Raw genomic sequence first — 13,192 nt, 5'->3', positions numbered from 1 at the left:
GTATCAGTAATGTTTGAGTGAAGGGTTTGTTCTTGGGCCTTAGTACTGTATCTGCCCTATATTGCCCAGTTGCTCCCAGTCCTATATCTGCCCCATGTTGCCCTCAGTCGTGTATCTGCCTCTCAGTGCCCTGTGTGTGTGAAGTTCCCGGAGTTGGGGAAGGGGGTTGTTCTGGGGGAAGGGGGTTGTTGTGGGTGAAATTTGAGTATATGAACTGTCTAACCGGACACTACAGCCAGCTGGTCTCTGAGATAAGACACTCAGTGCTGTGTGGGGGGTGAGTGTGAGCTCTGAGCAAGCCATGGCTTCCTGTGAAACCCCAACACATGGATCAGGGTAGGATCCCAGCGAGAGCAGACTCTGCCACGGGGTGAGTGAGCTGTGATCTGCCCCATTGTACCTCGCTGCGGAATATGTTGGTGCTTTATAAATAACCGTTTGTTTTATTCCCCATTGTACAGCGCTGCGGAATATGTTGGTGCTTTATAAATAACCGTTTGTTTTATTCCCCATTGTACAGCGCTGCGGAATATGTTGGTGCTTTATAAATAACCGTTTGTTTTATTCCCCATTGTACAGCGCTGTGGAATATGTTGGTGCTTTATAAATAACCATTTGTTTAATTCCCCATTGTACAGCGCTGCGGAATATGTTGGTGCTTTATAAATAACCGTTTGTTTTATTCCCCATTGTACAGCGCTGCGGAATATGTTGGTGCTTTATAAATAACCGTTTGTTTTATTCCCCATTGTACAGCGCTGCGGAATATGTTGGTGCTTTATAAATAACCGTTTGTTTTATTCCCCATTGTACAGCGCTGCGGAATATGTTGGTGCTTTATAAATAACCGTTTGTTTTATTCCCCATTGTACAGCGCTGCGGAATATGTTGGTGCTTTATAAATAACCGTTTGTTTAATTCCCCATTGTACAGCGCTGCGGAATATGTTGGTGCTTTATAAATAACCGTTTGTTTTATTCCCCATTGTACAGCGCTGCGGAATATGTTGGTGCTTTATAAATAACCGTTTGTTTAATTCCCCATTGTACCTCGCTGCGGAATATGTTGGTGCTTTATAAATAACCGTTTGTTTTATTCCCCATTGTACAGCACTGCGGAATACGTTTGTTAAATAAAACAAATTATTTATAAAGCACTAAGTGCTGTCTGCAAATTATTGGAGATATAATGGTTACTGTTTGTCTTGTACAACGCTGCAGGATATGTCAGCACTATATAAATAATTTCCTGTGTCCTTGCTGCTTCTTAACAGGAACAGATGAGTATTGGCTAAAAAAATAGAATTTATATGTTAATTTATAAACTTTTTTTATAATGAAATTTTTCTTTTAAATGTGATAATACTATGTTTCACTTTATTTCATTTATCTTTTCCAATTAATATTATTTTTTTAATGTGTTTATTTCCCAATTTGCCGTTCCTTTTTAATTGGCTTCATATCTTCTTTTCTGCTTTATCCGTGTTTATATATTTTTTTCGGGGGTTTTCTGTCCGCCTGTAGCGTGATCTCGTTGTGGAGTCCGTCGGCCATATTTAATCTTTCACACATGCGCAGGTTTCCCATTCACAGCGATTCTCTTGTTCTGTTCATTCTACCCCTTTTCTCTGTATGATTTGCGCACTCACTTTGCAGCCCGCGTTGCTAGGCAATGCTCTGCTCGCAGGTTTCAGTTAAGGCACTTTCTAGACGTTTTTTTTTTTTTTCTTGAGGTCCTGCGGTGTTGTGTTGTGTGGGGTGTGATGAAAGCAACTTTGCCACTGGTTTTTGGAGAGGATTAATGGCCAGCCTTTTACCCTGTGACTATGGCCCCTTTAATTTATTTTGACTGAGAGACCCTAATTGTGCCTATTGGGACTTTAAACATTGGTTCTTCGAACTCTCGAACAGTCTAAGTGGCCGCCATTCGACATTCGAACACGTGGTGGCGGCCATCTTGTTCGCATGGGCTAAAACCGCAAATAGACTTAAGGAGGACTTAGCTGCGAATGCGCTGGAACTATTTTTGGCATGAAAACCTCGCGGTTCCTGGTCGGTCCTCCAGCGGCACTTAGCCGCGATTCTATGTATTGGTTTTCGGCATGAAATCCTGTGTTCGCCTGGGCAAAACTATGACTTTAATAAAATTTCTGAACCGATCTGGGTGATTTTCGGATATGTTGTTCACCCAGATCAGGGCTATCCAGGAATATGTTGTGTTTTGGGGTGTTTTCTAGACTTTGTAAAAATGTGTGTTTTTCTGCTTAGAGTTAATTGAGTTAGCCCATTGTCTTCATTAATTGTATCACAGGCAGAGGGGAGGGATTGCGTACACTGTATGGGAGTGTCTGCATGTAAGACTCTGTTTTTATTAGTTTGTTAATTCTGTGTCCTGTGCCCCACAAGGTCCACCTGGGCGTCAACCTTGTGGGGAAAAAACTGTATAAAAGCTGTTCAATAAACCATCAGACCTTCTTAACCTCAACTCACAGCCTCGTCTCGTGTTGTAGGGAACTGGGGATTGCTATACTCTGTATACTCCCCTGGCTTCTAAGAGCTGTTCCTGCTTCGTTCTCTGAAGGAAGAGAGGTTCACCCACTGGAGCCTGGAGCCTTGTCGTAGGTCCAGGGTGGGTAGGCGACGACGAGACCCCAACCTAGCTGTGGCGGTTCGTGGGGTCTGCAGTGCTTATGGTGTCTGGTGCGGTGCTGATGGTCCTTGGTGTGCACTAGGAGCATCGATTGACGGAGGGTCTGTCACATAAGGTTTTTTTTTTTTTGGTGTTTTTTTTTTAATACTACATGTCATTCTTTCCATTTAGTTTTTTTGGGGTTTTTTTTCTGTTTGCAAATTATACTTTTTATTCATCCTTTACTTGTGATTACTTTAATTGTTAAAACTAATTCAAATAAATTCACCTTTGATAAAATATGTAGCGATACTCACCCTGGCTCATTTTTCGCTGTTAAACCTGGACTGTTTAATATATGCCTGTAATTGTAATGTCTGTATTAACGTAATTTATAAAGAACCACCTTATACCAGGGCGGTGTACAAGACAAGGTGGATGTACAGGAGCATGCTGAGGGCCAGCTCGAATGTTTACAGAGTAAAATAAACCATAAGGAAAAAGAATAAATGATTTTATTCACACAAACCATGAATGGTAGAATAAACCGCTTACTGAAATGTATAAATCTGTGGAGCTCTGTGATGCATTCACACACACGGCAGGTTACTGGGAGTCTTATTACTGTGGAGCTCTGTGATACACTTACACACTGTACATTGTGGAGCTCTGTGATACTCATACACTGTACATTATTGTGGAGCTCTGATAGTCCTATAAACTGCACATTACTGTGAGTTTTATTGCTATGGAGCTCTCTTATACATTTACACACTGCATTATTGCTGTGGATCTCTGTAATACACTCATACATTTATTTATATGCACATACCATATGAGGGCATGCTTGGTTGATGGGGCACATTTAGTAGGAATGTTAATAACCAATATTCTGTGAAAACCTAATGTCCGCACTGCGTTAAAGCAGGCCCGCCAATGTGTTTCCTCATACCCGGGTCACCAGTAATCGTCACTGTGATTAAAGTCCGATTCACGTGGTACTCCGCTCATATAGGGGGCCGCCTTCATTTTATCTCTGTTATAATGCTTTGATTTCTTGTTTGTAATAGATTAATTTTGTTCTCCATACAGAATAATGCTTTAGTTTGACGAATCAGACATGGGGCTATTCAGAGGAGAGCAAGATCTTGTGAATGATTCTATGTAATGATAGAAATCTATTGTAAGAAAACCAGCATTTCCGAACTTTGTTCGAACAATATTTCGCCTATTTTCTGGTTTTTGTTTATTTTTTCGGTAGTTCCAAAAGTAGTGAACCACCGACCACCTCTCCTTATCACCAAAGGAAATAATCAATTAAGAGCTCTCCCTGTGTGGCCGCCGTTCGTATAGCCGAACGCCACTTAGAAGGGAAAACGGCGGCCATCTTGTTTGCACGAAAGGAGGCAGCGGGACTTGGAAGTCGAATGTGTGGAACTAATATCGGACACGCGACTTCCCTTACACCGGTCAAACTAAATGAACGCCTGCTTCCTTTTCCCAAACAGCTAGGAAAGCGCTATTCGGTAGTTTGGTTCCCACAAACCAGGGGAACAATCTCTACTATGAGCCAGAGGGATTTGTTTGTGCATTTGTTCGGTTTTGTGAATTGTCGAAATAGACCGACCGCACAGCCTAAACACATGGAACTGTTTCTGGGCAGGAGCCTCGTGTGCGGTCGGTTCAAATGGGACTTCCATTAAATTCGAAAACCCCTGAACTGATCTGGGTGATTTTTGGATATGTTGGTTACCCAGATCAGGGCTATCAGGGGATGTGACATTCATGAGGATCCTGTATGTTTTGGCGTACTTGGGAAAATTATCTTTGTTTTTTTTTCTGCCTGGAGATAATTAAGTTATTACTTTATCTGACTCAATTATCTCCAGGTAGAGAGGAGGGAATTACTTGTTTGTATTGGGAGTGTCACTGTTTGTTACTGCATTGTTATTGGCTGTAATAAGTTGTGTCCCTGTCCTCCACAAGGTCCACGGGGGAGTGCCCCTTGCATGGGGAATTGTATAAAAGCCAGTGTGACACCAATAAAGCTTTGTTACAGTCTTGTTACACCCTTCATCAAGTTTTGGTTGATGTTTGGGTACCTGTTCACTACCTTGGGAGAATCTGCTGGGAAAGCTGTATCTGATCTGGAGAAAGACGAATGGAAACCCGAAGCTATAATCACTCATGCTCTTAGCAGTTTGGGTGGAAACAGACGAACCAATAGCTACCACATTAGGTTTCGTTACATCTATATTTTACACTAAACTCAAATTGCATTTGTATAGAAAATGGATGAGTATACACCCCTTTAGGATTTAGGTTCCTATTGGGTAGGTATCTTGCGTGGTGTGGGGGGAGCGGAATGTATGGGAGCATGTGAAAATGGGAGCGGAGTGTGAGGGGGGAGGCTGTTTCTGTGTGCACACTCAACACACCATAGCGGTGAATAATAATAATAATAATCCTTCTCGTAGAATGTAGTAAGTGTTTCATTATTGCTGTGTTGAGAAATCCGTTTTTGCAGATACTTTGATATTTTTTATTATTATTGTATTATCATATTACATCATGAACACGGCTTCTTTGTAATGGCCTGAAGGCAGAACATGTATAGAATAACTACATCACTATATTTGTCTAGCACACCAAGTTACAGTGAGGGATAAAAAGTATTTGATCCCCTGCTGGTTTTGAACGTTTGATCACTGACAAAGAAATGATCAGTCTCTAATTTTAATGGTAGGTTTTTTTTTAACAGTGAGAGACAGAATAACAAAAATAAATCCAGAAAAACGCCTGTCAAAGTTATATATTGATTTATATGTCAATGAGTGAAATAAGTATTTGACTTCGTACTTGGTGACAAAGCCCTTGTTGGCAATCACAGAGGTCAGACGTTTCTTGTAGTTGGCCACTAGGTTTGCACACATCTCAGGAGGGATTTTGTCCCACTCCTCTTTGCTGATCCTCTCCAAGTCATTACGGTTTCGAGGCTGATGTTTTGCAGCTCGAACCTTCAGCTCCCTCCACAGATTGTCTATGGAATTAAGGTCTGGAGACTGGATAGGCCACTCCAGGACCTTAATGTGCTTCTTCTTGAGCCACTCCTTTGTTGCCTTGGCTGTGCGTTTTGGGTCATTGTCATGCTGGAATACCCATGCATGACCCATTTTAATGCCTTAACTGAGGGAAGGAGGTTCTCACCAAGATTTAACGGTATGTGGCCCCGTACATCGTCCATTTGATGCGGTGCAGTTGTCTTGTCCCCTTAGCAGAAAAACACCCCCAAAGCATAATGTTTCCACCTCCACCTCCATGTTTGATGGTGGGGATGGTGTTTTTGGGGTCATAGGCAGCATTCCTCTTCCTCTAAACACGGCGAGTTGAGCTGATGCCAAAGAGCTGGATTTTGGTCTCATCTGACCACCACAACTTTCACCCAGTTCTCATTAAGCTATTAATTGGCAAACTTCAGACGGGCCTGTACATGTGCTTTCTTGAGCAGGGGGACCTTGCAGGCGCTGCAGGATTTCAGTCCTTCATGGCATAGTGTGTTATCAATTGTTTTCTTGGTGACTATGGTCCCAGCTGCCTTGAGATTAACAAGATCCTCCCGTGTAGTTCTGGGCTGATTCCTCACCATTCTCATGATCATGGAAACTCCACGAGGTGAGATCTTGCATGGAGCACCAGACCAACGGAGACTGACCGTTATTTTGTGTTTCTTCCATTTGCGAATAATTGCACCAACTGTTGTCACCTTCTCACTAAGCTGCTTGGCGATGGTCTTGTAGCCCATTCCAGCCTGTGTAGGTCTACAATCTTGTCCCTGACATCCTTGGACAGCTCTTTGGTCTTGGCCATGGCGGACAGTTTGGAATCTGATTGCTTCTGTGGACAGGTGTCTTTTATACAGGTAACGAGCCAAGATTAGGAGCCCTCCCTGATTGATAGGGGATCAAATACTTATTTCACTCATTGACATGCAAATCAATCTATTACTTTTTTGACGTGCATTTTTCTGTTTTTTTGTTGTTTTGTTTTTCTTTTCTTTTGTTGTTTTTCTGTCTCTCACTATTAAAATACACCTACCATTAAAATTATAGACTGGTCATTTTTTGTCAGTGGGCAAACCTTCAAAATCAGCAGGGGACCAAAAATTATATTATTGGTAGTTTAATTAGTGTTTTAGGTGATGTTGGTTACAACTTTATATTTTCTTTCACACATTGTTATTGGCATTAATGTCACCTTTTCTCTAAAGTTTAGAAGTGGTAAAATCTAGGATGATTAGAGTTTATTTGAGAAACAGACATGGTTCTCATCTAGAATTACTGGTTTTCAGTCTCCTGATCCCATCCATACAATCACTTCATTCTCCAATAACTATACTGGCAATTACAAAATGGTAAAAAGCTCTATTTTAATTTCTGTCTGATATATGTTACATTTTGTGTATTTAAAAATAAATAAATCTATATCGTGTTTCAATAAAATCTAAACTATCGCCGTGTGAGGTGCTCACCAGGAAGATTGTGGGATGGACGCCATTATAGGAGTTCAGTTGGGTGATTGAAGACCGAATTGTTGCTAATTTCACCTTAATTAGTTGTCCTTTGTCTCAATGGCTCCGCCATCCCTGGTTACATGCGATATATTCACTCCTATTTAAATCTTTTTCTGCCCAATGTTTGTTCCGCTTGTTTCAGATGCATGTTACGTTGCACGATGTGTCCATCCACTTCTCGGAGGAGGAATGGAGCGCGCTGCACATCTCTCAGAAAACGCTGTTTATCGGAGTCATGAAGGAGAACTATGAAAATGTTCTCTCCCTGGGTAAGACGCATGTGGTGCTGACACACTAACGCAGGGCCGCATTGTCTGCCAGGCCATCCCGATAAACAAATGGACACCTGTGGGGGGGGGGGGGATTATTTAAATTGTATTTTGTGTATTATTATTATTACTGGCATTTATAAAGCGCCAACAAATGTATAATTTATTTTGAATGCACCCCTCTATAGTAAGAATCCTTAGAATCCGCAAGCCGCCATTGTGGCTGACATTTTGTTTTTCAGGAAAGGCGTAGTGAACACACGGACACATTTTCTCCAGTTAATCCATTGTAGTTTAACATTTGCAATTCCCCCTACAATCCCAGCGTTTCTTCCCTCTGTATAATGTAGCACTGATTTAATGACTTTATATACGGCACGTATAAATAAAATGTCTCCGATTCTGTATGTTTGTAATCAGCCTGGCTAGCCCAATCACATTATAAAGCGTATTATCGTGATGTGAATATTCTCTCTAATTTACGTATCTCTGCGTTACTCCATGGGGTTACTCCAAGGGCACTTCGTCACAATTGTGTTCTAATTGATTGACAGGAGGTTTGGGAATTAACCCATTACTTGCTCTCTGCGTTACTCCATGGGGTTGATGAATACACTGTGTTCTAATTGATGGACAGGAGGTTTGGGAATTAACCCATTACTTGCTCTCTGCGTTACTCCATGGGGTTGATGAATACACTGTGTTCTAATTGATGGACAGGAGGTTTGGGAATTAACCCATTACTTGCTCTCTGCGTTACTCCATGGGGTTGATGAATACACTGTGTTCTAATTGATTGACAGGAGGTTTGGGAATTAACCCATTACTTGCTCTCTGCGTTACTCCATGGGGTTGATGAATACATTGTGTTCTAATTGATTGACAGGAGGTTTGGGAATTAACCCATTACTTGCTCTCTGCGTTACTCCATGGGGTTGATGAATACACTGTGTTCTAATTGATTGACAGGAGGTTTAGGAATTAACCCATTACTTGCTCTCTGCGTTACTCCATGGGGTTGATGAATACATTGTGTTCTAATTGATTGACAGGAGGTTTAGGAATTAACCCATTACTTGCTCTCTGCGTTACTCCATGGGGTTGATGAATACATTGTGTTCTAATTGATTGACAGGAGGTTTGGGAATTAACCCATTACTTGCTCTCTGCGTTACTCCATGGGGTTGATGAATACACTGTGTTCTAATTGATTGACAGGAGGTTTAGGAATTAACCCATTACTTGCTCTCTGCCCTCAGGAGCTCCGATTGCAGTACCAGAACTGTTCCAGCAGGTTGGTCAATGGGAGAAGGCATGCATGCTGTCCGGTGAGTAACTGACCTCATTGGGAGAAATCTATACAAAGCCAAAATAAAATATGTTTGTTTAGTCTGTTCTAAGTCATCCTGCATTTAACCAGATATTTATTTTTTGTATCAGAAACTCAGATCCCAAGCCCTGTCTCCCAGAACATTGAGCAGATAGAGGAGCTGTGTGCTACTGATCTACCTGTCGGTAAGTGATTGTTCACTCCTATCAGGGCTGCAGAAATGGGGTTACCTTGCAGTAAGTGATGGGAAATGTAGAAATACTCACAGCAGCGAAGCTTCGGCCTTTAGCTGTTCAGCTTGCACAGTGAGCTCTCATTAATATCCAGAAAGTGATCCAGACAATCCTGCTCACATACCTTTCTGCGGTCCTGCGGAGCGTATCCCATGAGCAGGGCTGTCTGTTCAATTGTCTGCTTTCTGTAGTAAAACGCTAACAGCAGAGCTAACCTTCCCATAACTACCGTTAGTAGCCATCTCTCTATTATCGCAGGGAGCGTATTAACATTGCACATTGTAGCTAGAACCCTGTGCCATTAATTATCGGACATTCCCCACCTGAAAGGGGACAGCTATGTGGTCAATACTTGCTTTAAAAAGGGCAGATCCTGCTCTCGCCCATTCCTTTCCTTTCGTAGCATAAATGTGGCACCATGAGGTTACAATTAATTTTATAATGTGCTGTGCAAAGCAAATTACTTGTAAGACCTCTGTGATACATATCGCAGTTACTGAGCTTTATGGCTGTGGAGCTCTGTGATACACATCGCACGTTACTGAGCTTTATTGCTGTGGAGCTCTGTGATACACATCGCATGTTACTGAGCTTTATTGCTGTGGAGCTCTGTGATACACATTGCACGTTACTGAGCTTTATTGCTGTGGAGCTCTGTGATACACATTGCACGTTACTGAGCTTTATTGCTGTGGAGCTCTGTGATACATATCACAGTTACTGAGCTTTATGGCTGTGGAGCTCTGTGATACACATCGCATGTTACTGAGCTTTATTGCTGTGGCGCTCTGTGATACACATCGCACGTTACTGAGCTTTATTGCTGTGGAGCTCTGATACACATCGCACGTTACTGAGCTTTATTACTGTGGAGCTTTGTGATACACACTGCACATTACTGTGAGCTTTATTTTGTGAAGCTCTGTTACACTCAACACACTGACATTACTGTGAGTTTTATTGCTGTGGAGCTCTGATACTCATACACTGGTCATTACTGCAAGATTTATTGATGCAAACCTATGTGATACACTTATACACACTACAAATTACTGTGAGTTGTATTGCTGTGGAGCTCTGTGATACACTTATACACATTGCACATTGCTGTGAGTTTTATTGCTGTGAAGCTTGTAGCCATCATGTTAAAAGGAGAAGTTTTTAGTTTGTGTGCCTTACATTTAACGTTTGATTCCAATTATTGTTTCATGTACTATAGATAATTTAGATACCAATGAAAATGAAGGAAAACCTGAGCCGGTCACTGTGTACGATGCATCCACCAGCCAGAGTCTTGGTCTGAAGGAACAGGTGATGAATAATGAATCTGTCCAGCATCCTTGCTTGAAATGCAAGCAGTTTCTCTGTCAATGTGTAAGCCAATCCTGGAGTAAGAAGAAGCCTTACAGCTGTATTGATTGTGGAAAACGGTACTCCAGAGAGTTATTTGCCGTGGCTCACCAAAAGACTCACCTTCGCAGAGGGATCTACAACTGCCCATCTTGTGAAAAGAGCTTCCAAAAACCCTTCCACCTCCAAATACACCTGAAAACCCACGAGGAGCAGAGGATAATCAAGTGCCCCGTGTGTGAGGAGACCTTCGTTACGAAAGGGGCATGTGCTCGGCACAGAAGACAGGAACACGGAAGGTGCTACAAAAAAGGAGGCCAATGTAATAAGTGTGGAGAGATATTTAAAACACAATTACAACTTAAACTACACAACAGAGTGCACAGAAAGGCCTATCACTGCAATAGGTGTGAAATGCTGTTTAGCAATAAATCAGACTACCAAACCCACCAGCGAAGACATGCTAGAGAAGAGGTCTATGCATGTAGAAAATGTAAAAAGGTTTACTCAAGACTATCCAGTTATATGAAACACAACAAATTTTGTTTGTGTCAAATGACTTCAAGCAAATCTTATGAAAACGAGGAAAAAATCAAGTCGACATCTAAATCTTTACTTATTGGTTTGAGAAAAACAGATCTTCTAAGCGACAATGTTATAGAACCCTCTTCAGACAATCTACACCTACAGAAACCATGCAAAATAGACTCTCGGCCGAATGATGACCAACCCAACGATGGAGACAGAAAGGAGTCTCAACTGTGCTACCAGAAACCTACCAACCTCACAGAGGTACAGACTGAACAAAACAGAACGTTCAGCTCTCCTCATGACTTACCCAAAATTAATCCACACCAGGAAAAAGAATGGAAGATTAGCCGCGAGGACAGGCTGCTTGAGCAACCAGGACCTCATTCGGCCACCAAAACCAACAAGATTTTTAGGTGTAAAACGTGCAATAATGTTTACAGACATGAATCCTCTATGATTCGGCATCGACTTAGTCACACCACGATTTATGTCTGCCAGGAGTGTGGAAAGACCTTTACGAAATTCTTGCATATTTACATTCATAGAATTGAACACAAAAACAGAAAATCATTCAATTGCAGTATCTGCAGAAAAGGCTTTAGCTTTAGATCTCTGCTGCGTCTCCATCAGAATACCCATACTTCCCAAACATCCAGCCAGGGTAGTGCCTATAACGCCAAACTTGTTGTCCCCTCAAATGTTTCATGGCTAGGGAATTATTACAGATGTTCTTACTGTGTGCTAGGTTTTAACGTGCCGCATAGTCTCCTCTTACACCAGAAACTCCACAACGATCGTCCATCTAACAAACGCCCGAACCGATTTAGTTTGGACTCCAGAAACTCCTCTGATAAAACGTCCCCAGTCTCAAAGTGCAGCAGAAATGATGGGATGATACCACTTCGAGAGAGGACACAAAGCACAGACTACATGAAGATTCGATGCAAAGCCTTAGAGTCAAGAGACCTCTTTCAGCAATGCCACAGGTCCACCGAATGAACCGTGAAGCAATCTGTCTTGTACCGAACCTTCGTTAATAAAGGTCTGATATTCAGCTGACCGATTTTATCATTTGCCTCTGTCCAATTTCAGGATTTGATTTCTACATGTTTAATGTGTTACACCATGGTATCTCTGGGGTCATCATAGGGATTCCTATCATTTTACTTAACTGAGTTTTTATACTCAGATCTTCAACCTCAGATACAAGTAAAGGATGTTTAGTAAAATGAAAACAAGCTCAATAATAAGAAATGCATCACTAACACATTCTATTGCTGAAACAATCAATATATAGTTAATATTTAGTAATAATTGGGTATAAAAGTTAACTTCTGGTCAAACTGCTACCTTACTGGATAGAAGCGGCCATTGGGTGTCCAGTGGTCTCTTACAGACACACTTTATATATTGTGTTATGGAGGCACAAATTCCGACTGGTATTTCGGATGTTTCCAGAATGATCCGTGTTACTGGTCTCTTGGAAGCCTTCTACTCGTTGGTTATCTGCAATGATGGCAGAGATTGTCCCTTCATTCCGGTTAGAACATCCAATATTACATCCCCACGAGCTGTTAATTATATTTTATTTCATTCACAAGTGGACATTGTATCAATGCACTTTACCAATCCACAGTATTAAACTGTTAAATGCTTCCCAAGGATGACCTGTTCCTCTCACACTGTGCGATCAGACTAATTGAGCGGATTTAAGGACTGGACCACAGCTTGTAACTCCTGAAACCATTTCAGTGCTCTGCAAGTGTCCAAGTTTTCATTTTTGTGCAAACATCGGTTTTACCTATTTTTGTAACTTGTTCTAATATGCCAGTATGGGCCAGGACACCGTCTTCCCAGCCATCAGGGAGACATGTCCTCCTCCCGCACTCTACCTGCTCAGGAGATAACTGAAGTTTTCCTTTAAATTAATATAGGAAATGGTCATTGATTTTTCATAAATTGTAATTCATTACAATCATATATATAATATTCACAAAGTTCTGCACACGTTTTATTCACTGTATGTGAATATTGTCACGCCTGAGCTTTGTGTCTGATCACAATGTGACTTCTTACTCTGCATTCATTCAAATAAAGTGTAAATTCACATCCCCTGCTCCGTTATGTTAATTTCTGATATTAAATTAGTTTGTTTTTTACATTATATATTTTTTTTTATTCAGCACTAGTTTCCATCTGCACTTGTGGCATGTACTTAGCATAGACAGTCTAAGATTTATACTTGGGTGCCCTCGAAGGCACAGATCAAGGATCCATCTGT

The 13,192-nt window shown here is 41.4% G+C and overlaps 1 protein-coding gene across 1 annotated transcript; it reads left to right on the top strand.

Moving 5' to 3' along the window:
- Positions 1-222: 222 nt before the first annotated feature.
- Positions 223-12,986, top strand: LOC134609255 (zinc finger protein 25-like). Its single transcript, XM_063452895.1, has 5 exons — positions 223-370; positions 7,341-7,467; positions 8,727-8,795; positions 8,908-8,982; positions 10,250-12,986. The coding sequence occupies exons 2-5, from the start codon at positions 7,341-7,343 to the stop codon at positions 11,908-11,910; spliced, it is 1,932 nt and encodes a 643-aa protein (XP_063308965.1). The 5' UTR covers positions 223-370; the 3' UTR covers positions 11,911-12,986.
- The last annotated feature ends 206 nt before the right edge of the window (positions 12,987-13,192 follow it).

Source organism: Pelobates fuscus, chromosome 4 (genome assembly GCF_036172605.1).
Source record: "Pelobates fuscus isolate aPelFus1 chromosome 4, aPelFus1.pri, whole genome shotgun sequence".
Lineage (NCBI taxonomy): Eukaryota > Metazoa > Chordata > Amphibia > Anura > Pelobatidae > Pelobates > Pelobates fuscus.
The sequence above is the reverse complement of the archived record's forward strand: the minus strand, read 5'-3'. Positions and strand labels throughout refer to the sequence as shown.

Coding starts and splice junctions, on each gene's coding strand:
- LOC134609255 (XM_063452895.1), top strand. CDS start 7,341: ATGCATGTTACGTTGCACGATGTGTCCATCCACTTCTCGGAGGAGGAA. Junction 7,468..8,726: donor TGAAAATGTTCTCTCCCTGG/GTAAGACGCATG, acceptor CTCTGCCCTCAG/GAGCTCCGATTGCAGTACCA. Junction 8,983..10,249: donor TGCTACTGATCTACCTGTCG/GTAAGTGATTGT, acceptor CATGTACTATAG/ATAATTTAGATACCAATGAA.